Consider the following 27,937-nt stretch of genomic DNA (forward strand, 5'->3'; position numbering starts at 1 on the left):
ACAGGCTGCCAAGTATATAACACAAGACTTAAACAATTTAAACTGATTTCTCTTAGTAGTAGGCGTATTTTGCTGGACCTAATGTTCTTGCACAAACTTCTAAACGACAAGATTGATTGCATGCATATGGTTAGTCAGATAGGGCTGAAAGTGCCGTCTCGTTTGCCACGTTACCCTTGTGCCTTACTCAATGTGCGTCGTAGTCGAACTAACCTATTAGCTCATTCCCCTTTGCCTCGCCTGGCTCGCCTATACAACAAGCATGCTAATAATGTTCCTTCTTTGGATGTGTTTCACGATAGTGAAGTCTTATTTAAAAACAAATTATTGTCTGTTGACAACCTCAGCTAGCTCGGCTAACTTACCTTAGTTATTGTTAATATCAACTATTAGGTGTCTTGTTAATTGGTATTATATATTTATTCTAGATTTTTGTAATGTATACTAAGTCTTTTTCTAGGTGTTACTGTTGACTTAATGTTTAAATTAATATAATAATGCATGCTGTGATTGCCTGTAAGTGGGGGATCAATAAAAAATGTGCCCTTTTTGTAAGTTAATACTAGTATGTAAATTGTATCTTCTGTTGGTGATCCTAATAAACAAATAAACAAATAAATCAAAGATGGACAAAGATTTACCACAATTATGAATAAGGAGTGAACATTCCCGATAAAAAAGCTTGAAACCTCTAAAACTTCTATGCATTTGACATTTTGAAAGACCTCCATCTACACTAGCGCACCTATAATTAAACGCGGTAGCCCTCATTCAATAAACAAGTTTTCCTTAACTCATATTTAGAGAGTAGTAAGAGTTAGAACAAGATAAGTCTGCAGTGATTTTGATAACCAGACTATTGAAGAGGTATTTTAAACCTCAAAGTTATCTTGATCTAACTCTTTAATTAAAGAATCATAGCCTAGCCTAATTAATATACATCATATTTTGCTGCTAACTAGATGTCGCTGTTTTATACCTGGGTATTGAATCCTAAGATCCTAGTTATATTATCATCATCATCATCATCATCATCATCATGTCAGCCGATAGACGTCCACTGCTGGACATAGGCCTCCCCCAAGGCTCGCCACTCCGACTCCGAGTTCTATTATTATCTGTTTCAATTGCATCGTTCGTTCATCAACTTCAATCGTCATTCCATTCATTTCATTCATTCAAAATCGCCATTGACTTTGATTGACGCTGTGTCGCTGTGTCCTGCCTATGATACAAATTTTAGGATTAGGTGTTCTGTTTCTGTAATTTTAGCCATATTTTAGCGCATATTTCGTAAATGTTTACCGTATAGTGTCTGGAGGATACCTTTGCGATGAAATTAAAAAAGATGAAGGTCGATTCGGAGGTACAGTTTCTTCAGAATCCCTAATTACCTCAACGCCGACAGGTCCCTTTCGGCGTGAAGTCGTAAACAAACATTTTTGTTTTAGGAGGTGAGTCCTGTGCCTGTGCCTCAGCCCGAGATAATTGAAGCTGACCTGTACAAGCGTACTTACTTTGGACCTGATGTGCCTACGTTAGAGCTGGAGTGTTGGGAGGAAGAGCTCTCGGAATGTCAACTGAATGCCTATAAGAATGCCGACGACGAGTACAAGAGCATTCAAACCAAGATTGACGATCTGGTGAAGGATACCGGTGGACAGATTGTGTATAACGGCGACCAGTTTACTGCATACCAGTTGCTTGGAAAGTAAGTACATTTCATTCTAATTTCTGTTGCTAAAACTCACTTAAAATTGAGGACTCTGTTGTTAGTTGTAAGTTGATTAATGTAACTTCCATGTTGTTCTTGTCCTATGGCACCCCAGAGCAAAGGGCCTTCACATGCCTTCCTATCTTCAGCAACCCTTCTGGCCTCGCTCCAGCTCAACCTGACCGCTCGTAGCTCTCTCATGATGGACCATTGCCAAGAGTGTAACTTACATTAATCTACATTATTTTTAGATACTTTATTGATAGATTACTTAGGAGGCTGCTTCAGCGGGCCTTGGTTGGGCGGACCTGGAGGAGCCCGCACTGGGCGGTGAAGAATGGCAATCACTTCTGAGAGCCTAGCTAACAGGATATCATTATTGTGTCTTAATTGTTGGTGGTTTGGCTATGCTCCTGGAAATTTTCATTGAGAACCATTTTCATTGCATTTATTTATTTGCCATAAATCGTATGTTTACATAAGAATAACATGTAGTTTTGTCGAATTTATTCGAATTTAGTGTCTATAACAAGTGAGTCTAAACCGTGAAATTATTTAATGTTGTTTTGTTTCAATACAATTTTACCAGATTGGTGTAGCATAAATTACCTATCAATAATATACTCATTTTATGCTACATTACATTTTACAAAGTACTCTGAAGGCTATACGGACACACCAAAGCATACAGACCATCCTGTCAAATAAGAATCAGGGATCTGGGTTGGGTTTTGTTACTGTAAATTTTGCATACTTTAAAAATTCTCTTTAGAATAATGGTTTGATTCCCGCCTCGGCCACCGGTGGACTTGGTCACTTTTTTAAATGTATAATATCTATTTCAGTTTCTAAGCTCTAATTAAATAATATTCTCTGTGTTATCAAAAATGGTGCAGAGTTAGCTTAACCTGACTCTATGAATATTTTCCAGGCAACCAGTACTTAAGGATCTGGAGCGGCAGAGTGCTGAGATCATCAGATCTAGATCTCGCTCTCTTTCCATCTCCAAAGAAGGAACTAGGACTGGCAAGAGAGGTAATTACTTATAACATAGGTATCATAAGATTAAATGGATGGAGATAGAAGAGACAGCCGCTGTGGTGCTGGAAAACAGCGGACTAGCTACATACTGGGCATAATATTTCAGATCGAGAGATCTCTCCGAGGTCCTACTCAACATCAAAGATTTGATAGGATCCCATTTGGAGTTGGGTTGGCTGTACTAGCCCCACCCACGGCAGTCACGCAAAATAGGCGCTAGTCGTTAAGTTACGACAAAATACAATACAACATTAAATGGACATTCTCTTAAAATTTTGTTGAGACAAAAAAATAAAAAATATTAGTTATGAAAGAAAGAAAGAAAATAACTTATTTTGCATGAAATATGGTACAAAAGGTGGTCAGACAATATTATACATAAGTATCACATATTTCACCAGCATCTGGCATGCAAAAAACTAAACTTACAACTAAAGCTAAGTTTAAACAATCATAGTCAAGGCCTATATTATAATTATCATGCACCTACCTCACTCAAAAGATGTCATGTATTCCTCAACGGAATAGAAGGCTTTTTGTACGAGCCATGCTTTTAGTTTTACTTTAAACATTTTCAAAGGCTTATGGAAGAATACATCACACAAATTTTATGCACACTAAAACTATGTAAGTTGTTTTTGTAGATTACGTATTATTTTGAACCTATTGGGAACAATAATTTTTTCAACGAGCTAGCTATGTATTTACCTTGGGACACTAAGAATTATGTTGTGTCATGACCAGGCATCGTAAACTGCGAGCGAAATCCATTGAAATGACGTATGACAACCAGTTACAACCCTAGTACTTCAATGGATTTCGCTCGCAGTTTACGATGCCTGGTTATGACTTATACTGCCAGAGAAACCTTCGTGGTTTGGTCTAATTATTTGCTTGTTTTTACCAACATTTACATTGTTGTTAGACATTCGTTACATTCATGTAATATTTTTTTTTATGATGACAGATAAAAAGTTAAGAGACATTCAATAAAATTATAGTTTAGCTTTCTTTTAATACATCATTCTGCAAATCAGGTCGCCCCAAAAAGAATAAGGAAGAAGACCGTGACTACTCTCCGTCTCCCGATAGAGACGCGGAGCCGCGCCACAAGAAGAAGAAGAAGGATAAGGAAAAAGAAAAAGAAAAGGACAAGGACAAGGAGAACAAGAAAGACAAGGATAGCACCAAGACCAAGGATAAGACTCTTGCACCATCTAGTAAGTATACGTATGAAACTGCTTTTATTTAACTGATAATACTTGTTAGTTTTGTTGAAGTCAAATCTTTGAAGCCAGATTTGAACTAGTCCCAAATGCCCTATTGGGTTGGCGGTCACAAGCATCTTAATTTGTTCAATTTAGGCATATTACGGATGAACTTAAAAATGTAAATAACTACCACCAGTTCTAACCTGTAACCCAGGCTCGGAACCGGTTTAAAAAAATATTTTTAATTATTTTATGCTTTTTATGTAGGACTGAATTCACTGAATCATGTATTTACTTTAGGTAACAACTTCGCATGATTAGATTGTCCCATTAAAAATGAAATAATAAACCAAAGAACGAAATGTACCGTAATAATACCGGTATTTTTTGTATGAAGAAAAAACCAGTTCAGAACCTTGCCTGTAACTGGTGAAGGCACAGCCCTAAGAAGGTACGGCGCAAGAAACTTGGCAGAACTTGTTATGCTACCATTAACCTACGCTGATAATGAGAGGGAATGGGATTGGTGGCCATAGAAACTGAAAAAAAAACCGGCCAAGTGCGAGTCGGACTCGCGCACCGAGGGTTCCGTACTATTTAGTATTTGTTGTTATAGCGGCAACAGAAATACATCATCTGTGAAAATTTCAACTGTCTAGCAATCACGGTTCATGAGATACAGCCTGGTGACAGACAGACGGACAGCGGAGTCTTAGTAATAGGGTCTCGTTTTTACCCTTTGAGTACGGAACCCTAAAAATTACACAAACCCAGAAATATTGCTGGTTTATGTCACCTTTTGGAAGCAATATGCGTATGCGTACTGCGGTAGTATTGTAAAAAGTGAAATTAATTTCCGGACGCCTAAGATTGCCATGGCGCTATCTATCGCAAACGACGAACATTGCACAGTTCAGATACTAATTTCCGTATATTCAAACGGGACCCCCGTTTTTTAAAATTATGGAACATATATTAGTAATCAATTTGCCCAACTAGATGTGCACAGCGTGGTCACCAACGTGCGTCCCTCCGAAGCCACTGCCATCGGAGGTCTGCTGACCGGCAGCGCCACCAAGACCACGGCCATCGTCGACCTCACCAAGGATGATGGCAACAAGAATGTGGCCGACTCCAGGGAAGTGTCATTTAATAAGCTGCAAGGTGAGATCTGAATATTTTTTATAAGGGGTCATCCATTAATTACATCACACGTTTAGGGGGGAAGGGGTCAAGAAAATGTGACATGTTGTGACAAGGGTGAGGGGGAGTCACAAACTTTGTGACGTCACTTTAACTTATTTAAATTATTTTATTCACTGTACAGTCAAATAACAAGTTTTTGGAACTATAATCGTTTTTAATCGTTTAATTTTCTTTCCTAATCTGTTTTGGGTTATAAAATTACTAATTTTTCTTTTATTTTTTTTGATAAAATAATTAATAATACTTAATTCGATTTATGAATGTAAATTTACCAAAATAAGTAAGGTCAATATGGGTAAGTGTGGCATACGGGTAAGTGGCTAGTGGTATTTGCGTTTAGTGGCAAATGTGTGAACTCTCAATAAACACTCAATGTATGAAGGCCAGCCACTTAGCCGTGTTGACCTTATGCATTTATCTTAGGGCGTCAAAAATTATGGTTTCGCTTTGTCTAATCTTGGGCCTACGAAACTACACTATTTCATTTAAAATGTCATCATTATTTTCCTAGCTTTTTGCTACGGTTCGCCATTTAAGGCGCTAAATTTCAAGAATAAGCGCAAGTACAGTCGCCATCTGATATATCGGAGCGGCCAAGGTTCTGACAAATCGCATTTTTATCGCCTGTCACGTTCTAACAAGTATCTAAGTGCGTCACTTTCGCACGCATAGTGATAAACGATAAAAATGCAACCATGCTGCCACCGTTGAACACGCCTCTATTGTCAAGGCGTTAGAGTGCGTGTTCAGATATTTTTGAACACCTCGGCAGCTCCGATATATCTGATGGCGACTGTACTTAATAGAAATTATGTTTTAGTCTTATTAAAAGTAGTCCGATTTTAGTTTATCAAAAATCAACCATGAATTAAATATGAAATGGTATTTCGTCCACAAGTTCCTAGATCGTCTAGTACGAGTAGAAGGTTCGAACCCACAGCCTTATCGCTTGCTAACATTTACTTATACAAAAATAGACATTAGCTAAACCACTTAGTTTCAATTAGTTTCACATACGTGCAAACTTTTTGAATAAACTTCTTTTTTTCTTAGGCAAAACCTTCCCATCGCTGGTTGTGGTCGCGCGCCCCTACCTCCGCGCTAAAGACACGCAGCCGCCAGCAGACCGCTCGGCGCTCGACAGCAAAGTGAAGTCTGTGCTCATGCACACTCCCATGAAGTTCACCGAGTGGCTCATACAGCAGGGCATGGTGCGGTCGGAGCAGTGGTGCGTGATACATCAAGGCAACAAGCTCAAGCTGGGTAAGTCATACTACAGCTAAGGACCCGTTCAGCCCCACTCCCATGAAGTTCACCGAGTGGCTCATACAGCAGGGCATGGTGCGGTCGGAGCAGTGGTGCGTGATACATCAAGGCAACAAGCTCAAGCTGGGTAAGTCATACTACAGCTAAGGACCCGTTCAGCCCCACTCCCATGAAGTTCACCGAGTGGCTCATACAGCAGGGCATGGTGCGGTCGGAGCAGTGGTGCGTGATACATCAAGGCAACAAGCTCAAGCTGGGTAAGTCATACTACAGCTAAGGACCCGTTCAGCCCCACTCCCATGAAGTTCACCGAGTGGCTCATACAGCAGGGCATGGTGCGGTCGGAGCAGTGGTGCGTGATACATCAAGGCAACAAGCTCAAGCTGGGTAAGTCATACTACAGCTAAGGACCCGTTCAGCCCCACTCCCATGAAGTTCACCGAGTGGCTCATACAGCAGGGCATGGTGCGGTCGGAGCAGTGGTGCGTGATACATCAAGGCAACAAGCTCAAGCTGGGTAAGTCATACTACAGCTAAGGACCCGTTCAGCCCCACTCCCATGAAGTTCACCGAGTGGCTCATACAGCAGGGCATGGTGCGGTCGGAGCAGTGGTGCGTGATACATCAAGGCAACTGGTCGGCCGGGCATCTATCCGAGGATATTCGCGAATATGGCTAAATTGTCAATGCTACAGTAAACTTGCAAAAACCTCCGACATACGAAAATCTCGTCTAAGGCTTTTAGAACGCACTGCGGTTTTTTCAAAAGCGGTTCCGCAACCGCAAAAATGCCGCGAATGTCTCTATAGACGCCATAATAATGCCCATTTATTTGCAGGAATGTACTCCGACGTCTCCAAGTTCCCTTTCTCCGGCGGCTACGTCTGGATCTCCGAATGCTGCCCGACGCGCTTCGTGTCCGTATTCTGCAGTTCCATATTTGAAGGCGCCACTTTCCCTCCGAGCGTGCTTCTTAAGCTGGTCTACCATTGGGCCTGCCAGACTAACGTCCAGAACGTCGTGCAGTGGGTCAAAGTGGACAATCTCTATGTCAAGGTCAGTTTTATTTATTAGCAACCTTTTTGATACTTCTAGAGCTGGTAAAAGAAGAAAATCACGTCAATATTAATCAATACCAGAAATGAGTTCCCATTGTCCGGGTGCCTACGTCTGAATCTCCAAATACTGTCCGACGTGCTTTGTGTCCGTTTTCAACAGTTCCATCTTCGAAGGAGCCACTTTCCCTCCGAGCGTGCTTCTTAAGCTGATCTACCATTGAGCCTACCAGACGTCGTGCAGTGGGTCAAATTGGACAATCTTTATGTCTAGGTATAATATCATTACTAACCAGCTTTTTTAGCTCTTCAAATGGCTAAGGAAAGTGGAAAAGCATATCAAAATCTTACCACAGATCAACGATATTTTTAAGATTGATGGGAGCAGCGCACTACTGATTCACCAATAGGCAGTATGGCCTAGCTTTAGACTGTTAAGGATGGTTAGGGACAAAAAAAGAAACAGCACTATGGTGAATGTGCAGATGTTTACGACTATGTTAAGCAGTGACAGCTTTGGGTTGATGTGATAAATCTAAACCAAAAATTTAACCAAACACTCTCGTCTCACAAGTCAAAAGTCTACACCTCGACATTGGGAGTATCCACCTTGCTAAATTTAGCGAGGTGTAAAAGCCATGAATAAAAAAAAATCTAATCTATTCTAATTTTTCCCAGGGTCTATTCACCTGGTTGCGAGCAATATGCACGTCAGCCATTCACCAACACATGAGCCTGCTCGGTGGCGCTGGGAAGAAGGTTGAAGTGGGCGTCATCTCACTCGGGACCACCAGCCACGACGGAACCCAGCGCCAGGTTAAAGTGGAGGTTCTGGGCGTGCTGGACCCTGCCGACAAACTGGTGAGGATACTCATAAAATTATCGTAGATACACATATATACACGTATTGTCAACGATTTAAAAGACACCAAAGTTAACATTCTTTTATATTTCAGATCCGTCTCCGCGCCGTGGAACCTCTAGCCGAGCACGAGAAAAACTATAAAAAGCGCTTCCAAAAAATCCTCGAACCCCTCGTCACCTGGGTCCATCCCTCCTCCGTCATCCTCACGGACCTCACGGTTGACAAGGGCACCCTAGTGTCCATGGGTTTCAAGAATGTCCACCAGTCTTCTTCTCACACGGACACCCCGGCGAGGAACAGTAACGCCAACATCATGGAGTACTTGAGGAGGATCGTGCCGAGGATGTTCCAGAACACGCTCTCGCTGCTGTCGAGACAGATCATACAGCAGTTCCTGGACGAGCTGGTGTGGAGGGAGAGGTGAGTGCTGGCAATAATGATGGACGCTCAATGCGTCGAACGATATGATGGCGAAATCGTCAAATCGAGTGATACATCCATAGAATAAAAACCAGCCAAGTGCGAGTCGGACTCGCGCATCGAGGATTCTGTACTTTTTAGTATTTGTTGTTATAGCGGCAACAAAAATACATCATCTGTGAAAATTTCAACTGTCTAGCTATCACGGTTCATGAGATACAGCCTGGTGACACACGGACAGCGGAGTCTTAGTAATAGGGTCCCGTTTTTACCCTTTGGGTACGGAACCCTAAAAATCATGAAAATTTTGCAATAAGCGCAATGTCCGATTATTGTATTGTATTGTAGCACGGTCAGGTTTTTCGCTACTCGAGGACTAGCGTCTATTTTGCGTTTAGGGGTGGAGGGTAGGCTAATAGTCCAACCAGCCCAACTCCTCAAGGAATCCCGCCCACCAGTGGCTATTAGGTATTTACAGTAATGTCAGTAATGGTGTGCTAGCCTACCCGCAGTGTGCACGTGCACGGATCGTCCATACTATAATATTATAAATATGAAAGTCTGTCTGTCTGTGTGTAACCTCTTCACGCTTAAACCGCTGAACCGATTAATTTGAAATTTGACATAGAGATAGTTTGAGTCTTATCTATAATAGTCTTATAAAAATTATCTCACTTCCACTCCGAAAGTGAGATAATTGATGCATCGCCTGACAATGATGTAACTTTTATGCTCAAATTGAATCATTGCCTTTACATTTTATCAAGGCGTTATAAGTTAGAATTGTTTCTCAAATAAAATTAGGATATAAGGAAGCAGATTGGATAATAAAAAGAAGCTACCCAAAATACTAATTCTACGCAGACGAAGTCGCGGGGAAAAGCTAGTTGTAAATAAAATTGGCTACGCGAGTCAAAGGCGAGCTCATGAACGTCTTCAACACCTGAGCTGAAGCTGAGAGTATATATTTAACCTCATACTAATCCATCTAATATCTGTGCAGGTTTGGAATCTCACCCGGTCAAGCGTTCGAGAACATCGTGCTTCATATTGCAGAACAGACCAAATTCGACTCTAAGGACGCTATTACAGTCCGACTGAATAAGATCGCAGCTAATCCATTCAAGAACTGGAAATATCCCAGCAAGGTATAGTAATAGTAATAGCCTTTATTTCATGCTTCTTTTTTTACAATTACATAAAATTTCAATTATATTGGTTTATTATTTGCATGTCGCTTGTGCGGAAAGGCCTCCCCCAGTTTTTCCCATTCTTTCCTATCCTGTGCTGTTCTCCACCAGTATCTGTCGAAGGTCACTAGCTCGTCTCTCCATCTTTTATTTGGTCTTTTTTGTTTTCTCGCTATTCCTATTGGTGACCATTCTGTGACACGTTTAGTCCACCGGCTATCCGTTGTTCGACATATATGGCCAGCCCAGGCTCATTTGCTCTTTTTTTATTGCGTATATTATATCTTTTACTCTAGTTTTCTCTCTTATGACTTCGTTTCTGATTCTGTCCTTAATTTTAATTTTTAACATTGACCGTTCCATAGCTCTTTGACAGATTTGCAGTTTATGAATATGTTTCTCAATGGGGCTCCAGGTTTGGGCACCGTAAGTTAAGGTAGGTAGGACAGCAGTATCAAATACCTTTTTCTTTATGGACATCGACATATCACTCTTCAGAATTGATTTTAGAGACCAATATTTTCGCCACGCTCTACTAATCCTGTAGTCTACTTCCTTGTCGAGTCTGTTTTTGAAGGAAACTAGTTGTCCCAGGTATGTGAAGTCTTCAACATATTCCATATTGTTTCTTCCGTGCTTTATTGGTATTTTATCTCCATTAGTAATGATTTTGCATTTTTTTCATGTTCATTGCAAAACCTGCTTCCTTGCATGCTGTGTCGAATTCTGAAATCATTTCTTCTAGTATGTTCGGTTTTTCGGCAACAATTATGACGTCATCCGCAAACCTTAGGTTGTTTATGTACTTCCCATTAATATTTATTCCTTTGTTTTCCCATTCCAGTACTCTAAATATGGCCTCCAGGCATGCATTGAACAGTGTCGGAGAGATTGGGTCTCCTTGCTTTACGCCTTTTTGCAACCAGAATGATTCGCCGTATTTATCTGTTTTTATTCTCGCCTTGCTATGTTGGTATATCTGTTTTAGTATGTTAACATATTTTACCTGTAGGCTTTGATCTTCTAGTGTTTTGAATAAAAATTTATGGTCTATCGAGTCGAAGGCCTTTGTAAAATCTATAAATGCAATGTATATATCTTTATTTTTGTATTGTGTGCTTTTTTCTATAAGTTGGTTAAGCGTATGTAGATGGTCCATTGTACTGTAATTTGACCGGAATCCAGCTTGTTCCACTGGCTGGTCTTCTTCTAGTGTGTTTTGTATTCTTTTGGTCATCACTGTCATGAACAGTTTATAGACGCAGGATATGATACTTATAGGTCTGTAGTTGTCTATATCGTCTTTATTTCCTTTTTTATGTAGGATAGAGATGTTGGAGATATTCCATTGTTCGGGTATGATTTCGTTCTTTATTATTTCGTTGAACATGTTAGTAATGACTTTGTGTAATTCGTAGCTTGAGTATTTTAGAATTTCGCTGCAAATTCCATCTGGTCCTATCGCTTTCTCGGTTTTAAGTTTCTTTATTGCTGATGATATTTCATCCGTGAGAAATGGCTCCACTTCATTACATGTTTTCCTATTGTATATTGTTGGGTCGTATTGTTTATTTAAGTATAGCTGTCTAAAGAAGTCTGTTGCGGTGTCCACTATCTCTTTTCTACTTTCGGATTTCTTACTATTATGTTTTATGCTAGCAATGAGTTCTTTTCCTAGTGTCATTTTCCTTTCTGCTCCTTTTACAGCGCATTTAGAAGTCAGTAGCTCTTCTACTTCTTTCATTTTTTGATTTTCAATATCTCTCTTTGTTAGTCTTCTTATTCTTCTATTTACTGCTTTTATTCTGTTTTTATCAGCCCTGGTTTTCTTTTCTTTTTCTTGCAATTGTGTCTTCAGTTCTAAGAATCTTTTTGTTTCGCTGGAGTATATGTTTATGTCTTTTTTTATTTTAGTTGACTGTTGTATACCCTTTTTCAATGCTTCTTCAATCATGTTGTACTTGTCCTGTACTGTCTCGCAGCTTTTAACATCGATGTCTGTAAATAACTTTTCTTTTGCATTGTGCACTGCGCCTGCGGAGTCACTTTGTATGCGTTGTTGTCGTTGGCTGATCTTTCTTCGGCTTTGGTTTGTATTTATTATTATTTCGACTGGTCTGTGATCTGATATAAAGTTAATGTTTCTTATCACTGATATGTCCTGTACATTGTGTTTGTTCTTAATTAAGAAGAAATCTATTTGGGCTTTATTTATTTGGTTAGGGTGTTCCCAAGTCCATCTTCTGTTTGGTCTTTTATTGAAAAGAGTGTTTTCTACTTTGAGATTCAAGGTCCGTGCCAGGTTAATTAGTCCATCTCCTCTTTTATTTCTTGTGCCAAAATTGTATGGTCCTAGTATATCTTCTTCACCCAGTTATCAGAGTCCAATATGACAATTGAAATCGCTTTGATAGTATATTTTGTTGTTGTTTGTTAGCTGTTGTTTCTATGTTAATGTTTTGCTTCCGGGGTCTGTTGTGCTGTAATTGCTATTGGTTGCTTGGAGATGATAAGGAGTTTGATCTTGAACGGTTCATAATGGTGAAAGCATTTGTTTTGTATATTTTTGCGGGGGCTAAATGCTGTGTCTCTTCTGAGGGCTTGTTAGTATTATCAGATGTTGGTGATTTTGTTGGGGATCGTTTCCTTTTCTCGTTTGCTTTGTCTTGATTTGTTTTTTCTTTTATTATGAGTTTGTCATATCTGATCATGGCAATATTGCCCTTTTTAATTACTTCATGCCTTTTAATGTTAAGCTCTTTTCTTATTTGAATGACATCCTTAGGAAAGTCCTCGGAGACGTAGGTATTTGCTGGTAGCTTTTTACCGTTCTTTAGTACTTGCAGTCTTCTCAATGCTAGGGTTAGTTTAACTAGTATGGGTCTGTGTTTTTTTTTCCTTCTTTGTACCTAGCCGGCGAACTTCGCTTATTTCCCACTTGTCAAAGCTCTCTATATCTCCATCTTTTGTTACATTGTTTAGGGTTTTTTGAACCAGTTCTAGTAATTCGGTGTCATTTTGCTCTGATTCTTCCACACCATGAAGTATTAGATTGTTTTTTCTTACTTCTCTTTCTAAGTTATGTACTTTGTTCTTGAGCACTTTTACATCTTTTTTCAGTTTTGAGTTTTCTTCCATTAGCGGAGCAAATTTTTCTTCTATGGCGGTTGACATGCTTGTGTTGAAACTTTCTTTTAACGAGTTAGTATGTTTTTCGAAGTCTTTCCTTATTATATCCATGTTTTCTTCCATTCTCTTCATAAGTGCTTCGAGTGTCGTGTCTGTTGCCATGATGTTTCAATTAACTACCAATTTGGTAGACGAGGAATATTCTGGTATCACTGATTTGAGGATGGTATCCCTTTTTTGGGGTAATTTGGTATTTCTAACTAGCAACACTGCGTTAGCCGTCAGCTGTCACTGTCACTTAGCGGATGTGACTTCAGTGCGTCTATTATGGATGGTATAGAAAGGATCGCAATCTCTTATGGCAGAATTGTTGTAAAAGTGACCGCGTTAAGCTTTAAATAATAGTTCCTAATCTCTCCGGTGGCGCTAGTTAGGCTCTGGGACATGAGTATAACATGAACCATATAAGGCAACAAATAACCCGACCAAATTACGTAGGTTGTTTTTGGTAGTATTTCGGTGTATGGTGGCGCCGCCTAATTACTGTTTTTTGATGGACAATTTTCATACATAGAGATTTGGCTCAATTATACAGTCTCCATGGCGTCTATGTTACTCATAGACCTAGCATTACATAGATGCGGCCTACCGCGTGCGCCCGTAAGGGATAGACATAGATGACGTCATAAACGTGGGGATGCCATATTGGTAAAAATTACCCCAATATTTGATATCACGTTGGGGCGATTACCCTGGAGGCAAAGTTTGACGGTATTAAAATTGTTGAATAAAATGTCAATGGGCCGTTCTTTTTAGGCGTATGAACAATGAAATACCTCCTATAATTCGCGCAGGTGGTACAAAACTAAACATGTTTAGTAAATAAAACGTAAAATAAAATGTATTATGAGTTTTAATTTTATGAAATCACAAATCACAATCACATTATTCACACCAATTAATGTACACCAAATTTAATCTTCACAACATTTGTTTATTTTATTTTTTGGAATTAGAAATACGAAAAAACTTCGAGGTCAAAATTACCCATAAAATTATGATGTTTTCATCTGGTATCCCTAACATGATTGTTATGCAGCTAAATTAAGAAGAAGATTAAAAACGGCTGACCTCAGACTCGTCTGAGTAGCTGACATATTACCACAAACAACCTACGTAATTTGGGCTGATAATTTTACAAATAATGTTTTGTTAATTTGCGTAAATAATTGAGATATTTTTATTGAAATCGTTTGATTCTACATTGCTTTGAGTGTATCGTAATTTTACGATGTTATTCTCACATATTGCGTTAAGAGAAAGGTGTAAAATACCGTACTTACGTGTGAAAGGTTATGTTCTCCTATTTTTGGTCAGAGCGGCTAATACAGCCGATTACAGAACAATTCACCATTATTTTATCAATTCAAAACGCTAACCATCACTATGTTTTATAAGAGAAAGCACAATTTCATAGAAAACAACAATTGTTAAACAAGCAACGAACAAGCATGACATGTCACGTACTTATTTGTTTGCCACAATTTCGGTTGTGGCAGCGGTGGAAAAGTGAAACTATGACAAAGACAAAAAGTAATATATTGCTCTCTGTCACTACTACTGAAAGATACATAAGACTATCCCGTTCGGTCATTTCGCCCCACCCCTCATGACCGATCCATGTTATACTAGATTCATGATGTTACTTATGTTAGGTTATAATGTATAGTTATATATAACTTAAGTTTGCGATGCACTTTTTTGACACTATTCTCCTTTAAAATGCACTGTTTTTCCGCGGATTTTTAGTGAGTCACAGTCTTTAGGCTCTGGGCTTGACGTATTTCGAGGTTTTACACTGCAACACTTGTTTTTTCACTGGTTTTTTAATAAAATCTTCTGAAGACACTTAGAACGGTTGTTACTTGACAGATGCCAAACCGGAAGCAAGGTATACAGCATACTAATATTATAAATGCGAAAGTCTGTCTGTCTGTCTGTCTGTGTGTGTTACATCTTCACGCTTAAACCGCTGAACCGATTTAGTTGAGATTTGGCATAGAGATAGTTTGAGTCCCGGGGAAGGACATAGGATAGTTTTTTTGTCAGAAAGCCCTAAAGAGAGTGAAAAGGGGGGTGAAATTGAGATATTTAATGAATTTGATTTAGCCACCAACCACTACTGTAGAACCAGCCTTAAAGTTTATTATGCTTCATTATTTTTGAATGTGGGTAGTTTTGCACATTGTAGTTTTTCCTCAATCACCCTGGTTAGTGAATTTTACAGGATGTCTGAGAGCTCTATTGGTAAACCGATAAGCTCAAAGCCATAGATCACTGGGTCAAATCCAGCTCGAACCAAACTAGACACTCGGATTTTATTGTAAGTTGATTCGAGGCGAATCAAATACATATAATTTTGAATTTAAACGGTGTATCTCTTCTCGTAGAAATCTAAGAACACCGAAGAAGCATCGACATCTGTAACTGAAGAGACGGGACGCGGGAAGCGTGGACGCCGCAAGAAGGAGCCAACCCCCGAACCCCCGCCCCGCAAGAAGAAGAAGGAGAAGACACTTTACGTCCCCGATGATGATGAAGAAGAGGTTAGTACGTTTATAGATAGGGCTTAGACATATGCCATTGAAGAGACGGGACGCGGGAAGCGTGGACGCCGAAAGAAGGAGCCAACTCCTGAACTATTTAAATATTGCAATAAGCGGCAGAGCCTTCAATTCTTCTTTCCATTATCACTATTCACTCTTCCAGGTACCCCTTGCCCTCCGCCGCACGAAGATCAAGCAAGAGCGAGACCAGAAAAAGGAGAAAGAGAAGGAAAAAGAAGAGCCAACTCCCCGCTCTAGACGCAAAGCCGTGCGTTCCTACGTCGACGACGATCTGGACGATATACCGCTGAAGAATATCAAGAAGGAAATGAAGCCAGAGGAAACAGTGTCCATGGAGCGGTATTACTTCGGACAGATTGGAGGGGAAGGCCTGGTGGAGAAGGTTTCTATTGCTGTTGAGGTGAGTTTCTTCTTTACCCCCCGCTCTAGACGCAAAGCCCTGCGTTCCCTACGTCGACGACGATCTGGACGATATATCGCTGAAGAATATCAAGAAGGAAATGAAGCCAGAGGAAACAGTGTCCATGGAGCGGTATTACTTCGGACAGATTGGAGGGGAAGGCCTGGTGGAGAAGGTTTCTATTGCTGTTGAGGTGAGTTTCTTCTTTAGCCCCCGCTCTAGACGCAAAGCCCTGCGTTCCCTACGTCGACGACGATCTGGACGATATATCGCTGAAGAATATCAAGAAGGAAATGAAGCCAGAGGAAACAGTGTCCATGGAGCGGTATTACTTCGGACAGATTGGAGGAGAGGGGCCGGTGGAGAAGGGTTGAGGTGAGTTTCTTATTTACCTTCCCACTCCAGCGAAGATCTCGACGATATACCGCTGAAGAACATCAAGCAGGAAATGAAGCCAGAGGAGACTGTGTCGATGGAGCGATATTACTTTGAACAGATTGGAGGGGAAGCCGGTGACGAAGGTTTCCATTGCTGTCGAGGTGAGTTTGTTGTTAAGACTAGAACTGAGTAGAACTTTCAAAGAAGCGCTTGACGTTTAAAAACTTTTTGTGTTGTAAAGTACTGGTCTGGTAGTAAGGATACTTGCTTAAGTAACACCAGCGTAAATTTACATATTCTTTTCCATTCCCAGTGCCCCACATGCCACATCGAGTTCACCAACAACATCTCCCTCATGGAGCATCTCTTCCTGCACGCTACACCCGCGCCTGCCTCCGCCCCGGACTCGACCGCGCAATGTCCGTACTGCCTGAAGCGGTTCGCGGCCGATGTAGACCTCACGGCGCATCTGAAGCAGGAGCACCCCAGCGACACCAAGACGCCTGACTTGTTCACTTATGCTTGTCTCATCTGCGAGGTTAGTGCAAAAAAACAGCATTTCAAATATTTAGTATAATTTAGTTTTAGTTTTAGACCTAGGTAGATTAATTACTAGCGCACGCAACTCTGTAAACTGGATCTTGCTACTGTTTATTTTACTTTTCTGTCCATAATCTTGTGTAGAAATGGCATCTCACCTCCCTAGCAATAAATTGTAACTAAATCTTCTAATCCTTCTGTGCACACATGCTTAGAGTTATAGTCTAGATCTGAACTGTATGCTAATATTGTATTAATTTCTGAAATTGCCTGTAACTTGTTTTGTGAGCCAAATAAATAAAATAAAATAAAAAATTTGAACTATAATACTAGGTAGGTATACGTATTTAAGCAGGAGGTTTAATGCAGATTTGGAACTTCAAGCACATCTTTGAATTTCTTTACATATGTATGTATACTGGCTTTTTTACGACATTAAATAATACATTTTATAATTCACTACCTTTCTTATAAAGAAAAGTTTATATTTAAAAAAATTATGTCGGCGAAATAAAGATATTTACCTATATTAAAATTGACCCATGGCTCTTCACTCAGTTTCAATTACATATTTCATTAACCATACCGCATTTATTTTCAACAGGTCCGGTTCGCAGCCGTCCTAACTCTGGCCACGCACATGCAGAAGACGCACTTGCCCCTCGAGCTGCCCTACGTGTGCGACGCGTGCGACTACCGCGCGTCGTCGCAGCGTCGCGTCGCCGACCACTACCGCGACAGCCACGCCAGGCACCACTCCGTGCAGTGCCCGCATTGTCTCAAGGTCAGTGCTGACGTTAGTCACACATGCCCCGAGCTGCCTTACGTGACGCGTGCGACTACCGCGCGTCGTCGCAGCGTCGCGTCGCCGACCACTACCGCGACAGCCACGCCAGGCACCACTCCGTGCAGTGCCCGCATTGTCTCAAGGTCAGTGCTGACGTTAGTCACACATGCCCCGAGCTGCCTTACGTGACGCGTGCGACTACCGCGCGTCGTCGCAGCGTCGCGTCGCCGACCACTACCGCGACAGCCACGCCAGGCACCACTCCGTGCAGTGCCCGCATTGTCTCAAGGTCAGTGCTGACGTTAGTCACACATGCCCCGAGCTGCCTTACGTGACGCGTGCGACTACCGCGCGTCGTCGCAGCGTCGCGTCGCCGACCACTACCGCGACAGCCACGCCAGGCACCACTCCGTGCAGTGCCCGCATTGTCTCAAGGTCAGTGCTGACGTTAGTCACACATGCCCCGAGCTGCCTTACGTGACGCGTGCGACTACCGCGCGTCGTCGCAGCGTCGCGTCGCCGACCACTACCGCGACAGCCACGCCAGGCACCACTCCGTGCAGTGCCCGCATTGTCTCAAGGTCAGTGCTGACGTTAGTCACACATGCCCCGAGCTGCCTTACGTGACGCGTGCGACTACCGCGCGTCGTCGCAGCGTCGCGTCGCCGACCACTACCGCGACAGCCACGCCAGGCACCACTCCGTGCAGTGCCCGCATTGTCTCAAGGTCAGTGCTGACGTTAGTCACACATGCCCCGAGCTGCCTTACGTGACGCGTGCGACTACCGCGCGTCGTCGCAGCGTCGCGTCGCCGACCACTACCGCGACAGCCACGCCAGGCACCACTCCGTGCAGTGCCCGCATTGTCTCAAGGTCAGTGCTGACGTTAGTCACACATGCCCCGAGCTGCCTTACGTGACGCGTGCGACTACCGCGCGTCGTCGCAGCGTCGCGTCGCCGACCACTACCGCGACAGCCACGCCAGGCACCACTCCGTGCAGTGCCCGCATTGTCTCAAGGTCAGTGCTGACGTTAGTCACACATGCCCCGAGCTGCCTTACGTGACGCGTGCGACTACCGCGCGTCGTCGCAGCGTCGCGTCGCCGACCACTACCGCGACAGCCACGCCAGGCACCACTCCGTGCAGTGCCCGCATTGTCTCAAGGTCAGTGCTGACGTTAGTCACACATGCCCCGAGCTGCCTTACGTGACGCGTGCGACTACCGCGCGTCGTCGCAGCGTCGCGTCGCCGACCACTACCGCGACAGCCACGCCAGGCACCACTCCGTGCAGTGCCCGCATTGTCTCAAGGTCAGTGCTGACGTTAGTCACACATGCCCCGAGCTGCCTTACGTGACGCGTGCGACTACCGCGCGTCGTCGCAGCGTCGCGTCGCCGACCACTACCGCGACAGCCACGCCAGGCACCACTCCGTGCAGTGCCCGCATTGTCTCAAGGTCAGTGCTGACGTTAGTCACACATGCCCCGAGCTGCCTTACGTGACGCGTGCGACTACCGCGCGTCGTCGCAGCGTCGCGTCGCCGACCACTACCGCGACAGCCACGCCAGGCACCACTCCGTGCAGTGCCCGCATTGTCTCAAGGTCAGTGCTGACGTTAGTCACACATGCCCCGAGCTGCCTTACGTGACGCGTGCGACTACCGCGCGTCGTCGCAGCGTCGCGTCGCCGACCACTACCGCGACAGCCACGCCAGGCACCACTCCGTGCAGTGCCCGCATTGTCTCAAGGTCAGTGCTGACGTTAGTCACACATGCCCCGAGCTGCCTTACGTGACGCGTGCGACTACCGCGCGTCGTCGCAGCGTCGCGTCGCCGACCACTACCGCGACAGCCACGCCAGGCACCACTCCGTGCAGTGCCCGCATTGTCTCAAGGTCAGTGCTGACGTTAGTCACACATGCCCCGAGCTGCCTTACGTGACGCGTGCGACTACCGCGCGTCGTCGCAGCATCGCGTCGCCGACCACTACCGCGACAGCCACGCCAGGCACCACTCCGTGCAGTGCCCGCATTGTCTCAAGGTCAGTGCTGACGTTAGTCACACATGCCCCGAGCTGCCTTACGTGACGCGTGCGACTACCGCGCGTCGTCGCAGCGTCGCGTCGCCGACCACTACCGCGACAGCCACGCCAGGCACCACTCCGTGCAGTGCCCGCATTGTCTCAAGGTCAGTGCTGACGTTAGTCACACATGCCCCGAGCTGCCTTACGTGACGCGTGCGACTACCGCGCGTCGTCGCAGCGTCGCGTCGCCGACCACTACCGCGACAGCCACTCCAGGCACCACTCCGTGCAGTGCCCGCATTGTCTCAAGGTCAGTGCTGACGTTAGTCACACATGCCCCAAGCTGCCTTACGTGACGCGTGCGACTACCGCGCGTCGTCGCAGCGTCGCGTCGCCGACCACTACCGCGACAGCCACTCCAGGCACCACTCCGTGCAGTGCCCGCATTGTCTCAAGGTCAGTGCTGACGTTAGTCACACATGCCCCGAGCTGCCTTACGTGACGCGTGCGACTACCGCGCGTCGTCGCAGCGTCGCGTCGCCGACCACTACCGCGACAGCCACTCCAGGCACCACTCCGTGCAGTGCCCGCATTGTCTCAAGGTCAGTGCTGACGTTAGTCACACATGCCCCGAGCTGCCTTACGTGACGCGTGCGACTACCGCGCGTCGTCGCAGCGTCGCGTCGCCGACCACTACCGCGACAGCCACTCCAGGCACCACTCCGTGCAGTGCCCGCATTGTCTCAAGGTCAGTGCTGACGTTAGTCACACATGCCCCGAGCTGCCTTACGTGACGCGTGCGACTACCGCGCGTCGTCGCAGCGTCGCGTCGCCGACCACTACCGCGACAGCCACGCCAGGCACCACTCCGTGCAGTGCCCGCATTGTCTCAAGGTCAGTGCTGACGTTAGTCACACATGCCCCGAGCTGCCTTACGTGACGCGTGCGACTACCGCGCGTCGTCGCAGCGTCGCGTCGCCGACCACTACCGCGACAGCCACGCCAGGCACCACTCCGTGCAGTGCCCGCATTGTCTCAAGGTCAGTGCTAACGTTAGTCAGCACACTCACACATGTCCCGAGCTGCCGTACGTGACGCGTGCGACTACCGCACGTCGTGCAGCGTCGCGTTGCCGACCGTGCCGACCAGTACCGCGACAGCCACGCCAGGCACCACTCCGTGCAGTGCCTGCATTGTCTCAAGACAACGCGATCGGCACAGTAATGGAAAACTTAAAAATGGCGACCAGTTTGATCGATTCTTAAATCATAATCATAATCATAATCATTTATTTAATTCCAGACAACAATGGTCCACAATAATACAAATTAAAAATTACAATTAAATTAAAATAGGTTATAAATTAAATTAAAACAGGTTATCAATTAAATTAAAATTACAAAAAATTACAAAAAATTACTTAAAAGATGGCGTAAAGTCAGGAAATTAGAAGGGATCAAAAGATATGGTGCGTTGCGCGAAAGTTGCGTCGGAAGGTTTAGCCGTCGCGCGGGTTTTCGCTTTTATCTCAATACGCAAAAGGGGGGGTGTTATATGTTTGACTCCAATGTCTGTCTGTTTGTCTGCCTGTGGCATCGTAGATGGACCGTTTTCGATGCGGTTTTTGTTTACGTGAAAGCGAGTTTACTTGCCTTCTTAGCTATGTATGCTGAAAATCGATCCAGCAGTTTGAAGAGTATTTTGGCATAGAGCGTAGGTTTTTTTTTTGTAAAAATAATATATAAAATAATTTGGGTTATGCAGGTGATCCAAGTGTACGCTGACGGGCACGAGCTGACCGCCAACATCCTGCTGTTCCTCGACCACCTGCAGCAGCACCAGGATAAGGAGCTGGAGATACGCTGCAACCGCTGCGTGCTCAAGTTTGTGCACCTCGGTAAGTGCTCAATTAGTCCAGTCTTCAATCGAGCTTCACGTTAAAACCCGACCAACTTATCTTCTAGACCAGAGGTTTCCAAACTACGGCCTGCGGGCCGAGTCCGGCCCGCGAAAAAAGTCAAATCCCCTATAATCAGGCCTGCGAAAAATTAGCGAAGGCTATTGGGTCAAAAAAGTTTACAGATCTCTGCTGAGCCTACCCACACACAAATTTAAAATCTACAAAGACAAATGCAATATTGATTTCTCACAGAAAGGATTCCAATGTGACTTTCCATTATAGAACGGTCCTTATGCTTCAAGTGCAATATGGTCTTTTTTATCTGAAATTCAAACAACTCTACACAACTTGTCGGTCAGTAATAACCAGGAAAACTATACTCACCCCTTTCGTTTGGGTGTACTAGCGTATGACAAAGACAGTATGATTCTCTCTGTGTTTTTTTGAAATGAGACAGTCCTAGGCCAAACTATATAAAACTATAAAGAAGGCCTTTTTAGGCCTCTTGACGGCTAGTTGTTATCCTGTTGTAATTTACAGGTCAGTTGAAGGAGCATCAAGTCCGCGACCACACGACGGTTGAAAACGCCATTCCTCTCTGCTCCGAAGAGCATCTCATCAACAAGCCTAAGGTAAAGCATATACAAAAACCACCGAATATTTAATTTTTTTATAGAAACGGTTATTGGACAGAGAAATACTGGTGGTACTACATCCTTAATCTTTAAATACCTTGTATAAAAAAAATTGACAAAGCCTTGACAGGTAGAATTGTCCATAGCTAGAGCGTTCGCGAAATAAATTCCTCTAAAATCTGTCAATGCGCGCAATAATTAAATGACCATTTTTCTTTAGACAAAGGCTCGACCGCCAGTGAAGGACTCCTCCAGCCACACTATGAGCGCCACGTACGAGGACGTGATGCTGGTTCTTCCCGACGGCATGATCTGTCGCGAGTGCGACACGGCTCTAGACAGCGACAAGCATTTCCTGTGAGTAACACACCTTAATTTTTTTGCATATACAAACGGGCCAAATCGAACAATGATCTAGATATCAAATCAATCAATATCAACTAGATACTAGATATGAAACAGAAACGATAACGAGATATTTAAGAAACTCATATCAAATTTGACATTACCGCGATTCCGAATGTCCTCTTGAACGATCTCATTAAGATTTGCTTAAGATATTACTTAGACACCCAATGGATATCTAATGGATATCCCAAAACGATACAATAATTGTAGCGTAAAATGACAATTGGTTTCTCGAATCGAACTGCATAAGATAACTAGTTGAGAACTAAACTATAACGTATCTATTAGATCTCGTATTGTTCTCGTATCTAGTAATTATCACGTTGTTCGAATTGACCGAAAAATTTCGCGACGTCATAAGGTCACGTCACGGTACGTATTTGCAATGCACCGCCATTTCATACCGCAAGTTGGTGATTAAGTGCTTGCGACCACTTTAATTTAACCGCCATTTTTTGTCGTTGGGGTTTCAACCACACGTCACTGCCACCGCTATTTGACTGCACCATGCAGATTTGCCATGTTACAGACTTGATACAACTGATTCAAAACCTTTTTTTACAGCGGATCGTCATCCTGTACGAAGTGCTCGTTTACTTCGTCGTGCTACCGCGCCATGTTGCGCCACAGCGGCTACTGCGCCGGCGCACACTCGCTAGAGGACGCGCCACGCGACGCGCCCGCCGAGCTACACTGTGTGTGCTCCTACACCACCCGTGTCGGTGAGTACACGATATATTGCTAGCGTCACACCTACTGAAGTTTCGTCGGAAAGTTTACAAAATTGCGAAATTCCTACATTGAAAAATATCAGAAACCTATCATATTTTTGTATGATGGGTCGAAATTTTCCATTTCCTAAATCAAAATGTCCTTTAAATTCTGTTAAATTTCCTGAATATTCCATTTCTGCTCACTTTTACTTTCCACTCACTGATTGGTCGACACTCAACCAATCTCAGCGCACCGAGTTCATCAGGTCATTTATGGTAGTGCTTTTAATCCTTTTAGAAATAAGAAAGGTTATTTATAGATCCAATAACTCACACTTTGTAATGACTCCGCCGAAAGTGTAATAAATGGAGTCGTATTTTATTTATTTTTTTATTTTTTATTTATTTAAACTTTATTGCACAAGCAAAGAAAAATGTACAAATGGCGGACTTAATGCCAAAAGGCATTCTCTACCAGTCAACCATTAGGTCAAACAGAGACATAAATGTTGGTGCAGGATAGATTCATAAATTATAACGAGAAATAGAACCAAAAAAAAATCAAATATTATGTATATATATATATATAAACATAATAACGTAAACTAACAAAATTATGATTAAATACTAATACTTATATGATATACTAAAGATAAACTAATACATATTAGCCTCCCCTGACGGATCGTCCCACAAATTACTTCATCCATCTGAGCTTCTTTACGAAAATGAATCCGAAATCTGACTAGAATGTAATTATTTTTCACCTCAGCAGCTCGAACAAGCCTACTTTCGTCACCAGGGAGTGAAATAAAGTAGCTTTTTAATTTAGTGAAGGCCATGAACTGCCACTTCATACTTCTATTACGTTTTTTTTTGTTCTTTTTTTTTTTGTTTTTTCTGTATAATTCGAAATACATTTTAACCTTTAATATGTTCTCACTACTGAGGTGAAAAATTCTATGTGCAACACGAGAGCAAAGTTATTTTACATCTCGTGTTTTTGAGTCCCACGCTACGCTCAAGATTCTAACTTAGAATCACTCGCTTCGCTCGTGATTCAATTATAGCATCTTTCGCTTTCTCGGGACTCAAAATAAACACTCGCAAGAAAAGCCAACTCTTTCCTCTCTTGTTGCACAAATAACTATTGCAGGCACCGACATGCTGACCCACTTGCTGAGCTGCGAGCACAAGACCGCCTACATATCGGAGGACGCCGCCAAGCTGAACACCGTGCGCGACGACGCGTTCGCGCCGAGGCAGGAGGAGCTCCCACTTGTGAGTAGCTATCTCTTAAATCTCTTTTCATTTTTATTACGTCCACTAATACCTACATGCTGACATTTTAGGCTGGCCCATTCCACACAAAACGAGCTGCCTGGCAATGAAATTGTAACACTCGGTCCTTGAAATTGAGCCAAACTCACGCGCGACTTTAATACGTTGAAGAGAAACGGTTCTTTAAAGTGCAATTTTAAGTATCTAAGTCTTGTTATCTAGGTTGTGCGCATTCTAAGCTAATGAGCACCGTTTATTTGGGGCATTTTCTATTAAAAGGGACCTTATTGTCGATGGAGCTTACGGCCGCACTGCTTCGCGCGGAATTGTATTTATATCGGAGCATCGTTAATGCGCGTGCGTGTGCGTGATAGAGTCAGAAATGATGATATCCGCAGTAGAACTAGGGTCACCGACATAGCTCGCAGAATTGCAAACCTTAAGTGGCAGTGGGCGGGGCACATTGCTCTCAGAACTGATGGCCGGTGGGGCCGGAAGGTTCTGGAGTGGCGTCCGCGTACCGGAAGACGAACTGCCGGTAGGCCTCCAACGAGATGGAGCGACGACCTGGTGAAGGTTGCGGGAATTCGGTGGTTGCGAGCGGCACAGGATCGGTCGGAGTGGCGAGCCTTGGGGGAGGCCTATGTCCAGCAGTGGACGTCTATCGGCTGACATGATGATGATGATGATCGTTAATAATGGCGTAAGCACCATCGACAATAAGGTCCCTTTTTATAGAAAATACCACATTTGATGATAGAGCTCTAAGAATGAGAGCCAAGTATAAAGAATAGTACATTATTGCCGAACATCGGAAAATAAGGAACCAATTATATGGTTGATTATAATGGTTGTGTGTAAGCGCTGGTGGCCTAGCGGTAAGAGCGTGCGACTTTCAATCCGGAGGTCGCGGGTTCAAACCTCCGGCTCGTACCAATGAGTTTTTCGGAACTTATGTACGGAATATCATTTGATATTTATACCAGTCGCTTTTCGGTGAAGGAAAACATCGTGAGGAAACCGGACTAATCCTAACAAGGCCTAGTTTCCCCCTCTGGGTTGGAAGGTCAGATGGCAATCGCTTTCGTAAAAACTAGTGCCTACGCCAATTCTTAGGATTAGTTATCAAGCGGACCCGAGGCTCCCATGAGCCGTGGCAAAATGCCGGGATAACGCGAGGAAGATGATGATAATGGTTGTGTGTTCAGCAGCAGCAGCAGCAGCATCAGCAGCAGCAGCCGGAGAGCGTCCCGGCGCCGGACTACGCGCCGCCGTCCGTGCTCAACACGCAGCTCTCGCTCGACGACCTCGCGCCGCCCTCCGTCTTGCAGACCGACCAGGTAACCTTCCCTTCCCTGCATAGTGCATGGTAAACCCCCACACTATTTAACATGGTATCTTCCTCGGATACTCAATCTCGCCAGACACTGAATTTAACTCTCCAGCGTAAACTCGCGCCGTATCTGTTACACCTTTATCAAGACAACGGTGCCTTAGTTTTGAAGTCTATGATTAAATTTTAATGACTCGATTTAAATAAAAATTATCTGTTAACCTTCCTAAATGTTTAAAAGATTGCTTGAATGACTCAGAATGTACTGTAAATTTCTTTTCTTCATTTCTTAAACTAGTTAACTATTATGACTTGATTTGATAATGTATACTGTGGTCACTGAATGACCTTAGCTGTTTGAACGAACTTAAATAAATAAATAAAATAAAGCTACATTATTAGTTATTAGCGCAATTTGCTTGCAACGGACTTCCATTTAAATGGATCGTGAATTTTAAGGACAGCTTTCGCAGAACGCAACTTATCTAAACCTTGTTTTTAAGTTGCGTCATGAGAGCTTCGGGTCAGGGACCGGCCCGCTATCCCTTATCGGGGTTTTATAAGGGTATTGCATAAGGCTTAACTCACCATACCCTTTGCCAGACGAAACCCTTTGTTTTGCTTTTAAAAACCCTTATATAAAGCTACCACATTTGAGTAATCGGTAGCCCAAATACCCTTACAAAACCCTTATCATCCGCTCACCAACACCTTGCATATTGCTTATAAGGGTTAGCCTTATAAAGGGCTTCACTTTTAGCATATAAGCATGCTAATTTAAGTCGTCTACCTTGTTCATAAAGCACACATTACTTCGAATCCGAGCGATCGTCGGCGGCGACGGCGGCGTTCTTTGACTAGGCACGTATTTTCTTTCCTTTTCATACACTACCGTAGATATATACTAATCCTGTCTCTTTCACGCAAAGGGAAACCTTTATAAAAAGCGCTTAAAGATAAGGGTAACCCTTATTAAGGGCTAGCCTTATTTTTGGTTAGCTTTTCCGTAAGGGTTAGTCAAAGGTAGGGGTATGAATGGGCTTGCAGTTCAAAAGGGAAAGTCTTTCAATGTGTTAGCCGTGTTTAAGTGTCGCCCATTGAAAGGGTTTTATCGCGGAAAGGGTTATCCGGTCCCTGCTTCGGGTTGAAAGGCCGTAAAAGAAACTGTAATATTTCCAGCACGACCAGGAGCTCCTGAAGGACGCGTACGACCGTCCGCTGGCGACGCCGCGGCACGAGGAGCCGAGCTACAGCCTCGGCGACTTCGAGCCGCTGCCGCAGGAGCCGCCGCCGCAACCTGACTTTGAGCAACTGTAAAATGTTGCAGACAGATGATATAGGGGCGGTCTATCCTACGCAATGATATTGGCTTTGTAGATGACAGCAGTACTGCTTAAAATTTACTGTTGGCAGGGATCGGAACCGGTTTTTTACAAAAACTTCGAAATAACCATGTTTCGAATTATTTTATACTCCAAATGTAGGACTCAGTTGTGTTTTTAGGTAACGACTTCGTATTATTAGATTGCCCAATTAGAAATGAAATAATTAACAAAGAACGAAAAAATAAATACTTTAATTGTACATTATTATATATTGACAATCTTAATATGTATTCATTTTTATATTCGATTGTAATAGAAACATGTAATACTTATTGAGAAATAAATGAATCTAAATCTAAATACCATTTTCGTTCACATACAAAAAATACCGGTATCCGATCCCTGGTTGTAATGAAAGTACTAAATAATACACATGTAGCAACTTGAAGAGTGGATCTAGTACTTTTTTAAACAATATAATTTTGTGAAA

The 27,937-nt window shown here is 43.4% G+C and overlaps 1 protein-coding gene across 1 annotated transcript; it reads left to right on the forward strand.

The window, feature by feature from the left end:
* The first annotated feature begins 1,206 nt into the window (after positions 1-1,206).
* On the forward strand, positions 1,207-27,693 carry LOC134740848 (uncharacterized). Its single transcript, XM_063673499.1, has 21 exons — positions 1,207-1,366; positions 1,452-1,711; positions 2,646-2,749; positions 3,793-3,975; positions 4,966-5,130; positions 6,226-6,435; positions 7,277-7,494; positions 8,172-8,354; positions 8,450-8,778; positions 9,782-9,926; positions 15,548-15,703; positions 15,867-16,124; positions 16,816-17,040; positions 17,647-17,826; positions 21,617-21,749; positions 22,293-22,384; positions 22,608-22,744; positions 23,360-23,517; positions 24,665-24,789; positions 26,001-26,129; positions 27,302-27,693. Exons 1-21 carry the CDS (start codon positions 1,334-1,336, stop codon positions 27,437-27,439), a joined length of 3,561 nt encoding a protein of 1,186 aa, XP_063529569.1. The 5' UTR covers positions 1,207-1,333; the 3' UTR covers positions 27,440-27,693.
* The last annotated feature ends 244 nt before the right edge of the window (positions 27,694-27,937 follow it).

Source organism: Cydia strobilella, chromosome 4 (genome assembly GCF_947568885.1).
Source record: "Cydia strobilella chromosome 4, ilCydStro3.1, whole genome shotgun sequence".
Lineage (NCBI taxonomy): Eukaryota > Metazoa > Arthropoda > Insecta > Lepidoptera > Tortricidae > Cydia > Cydia strobilella.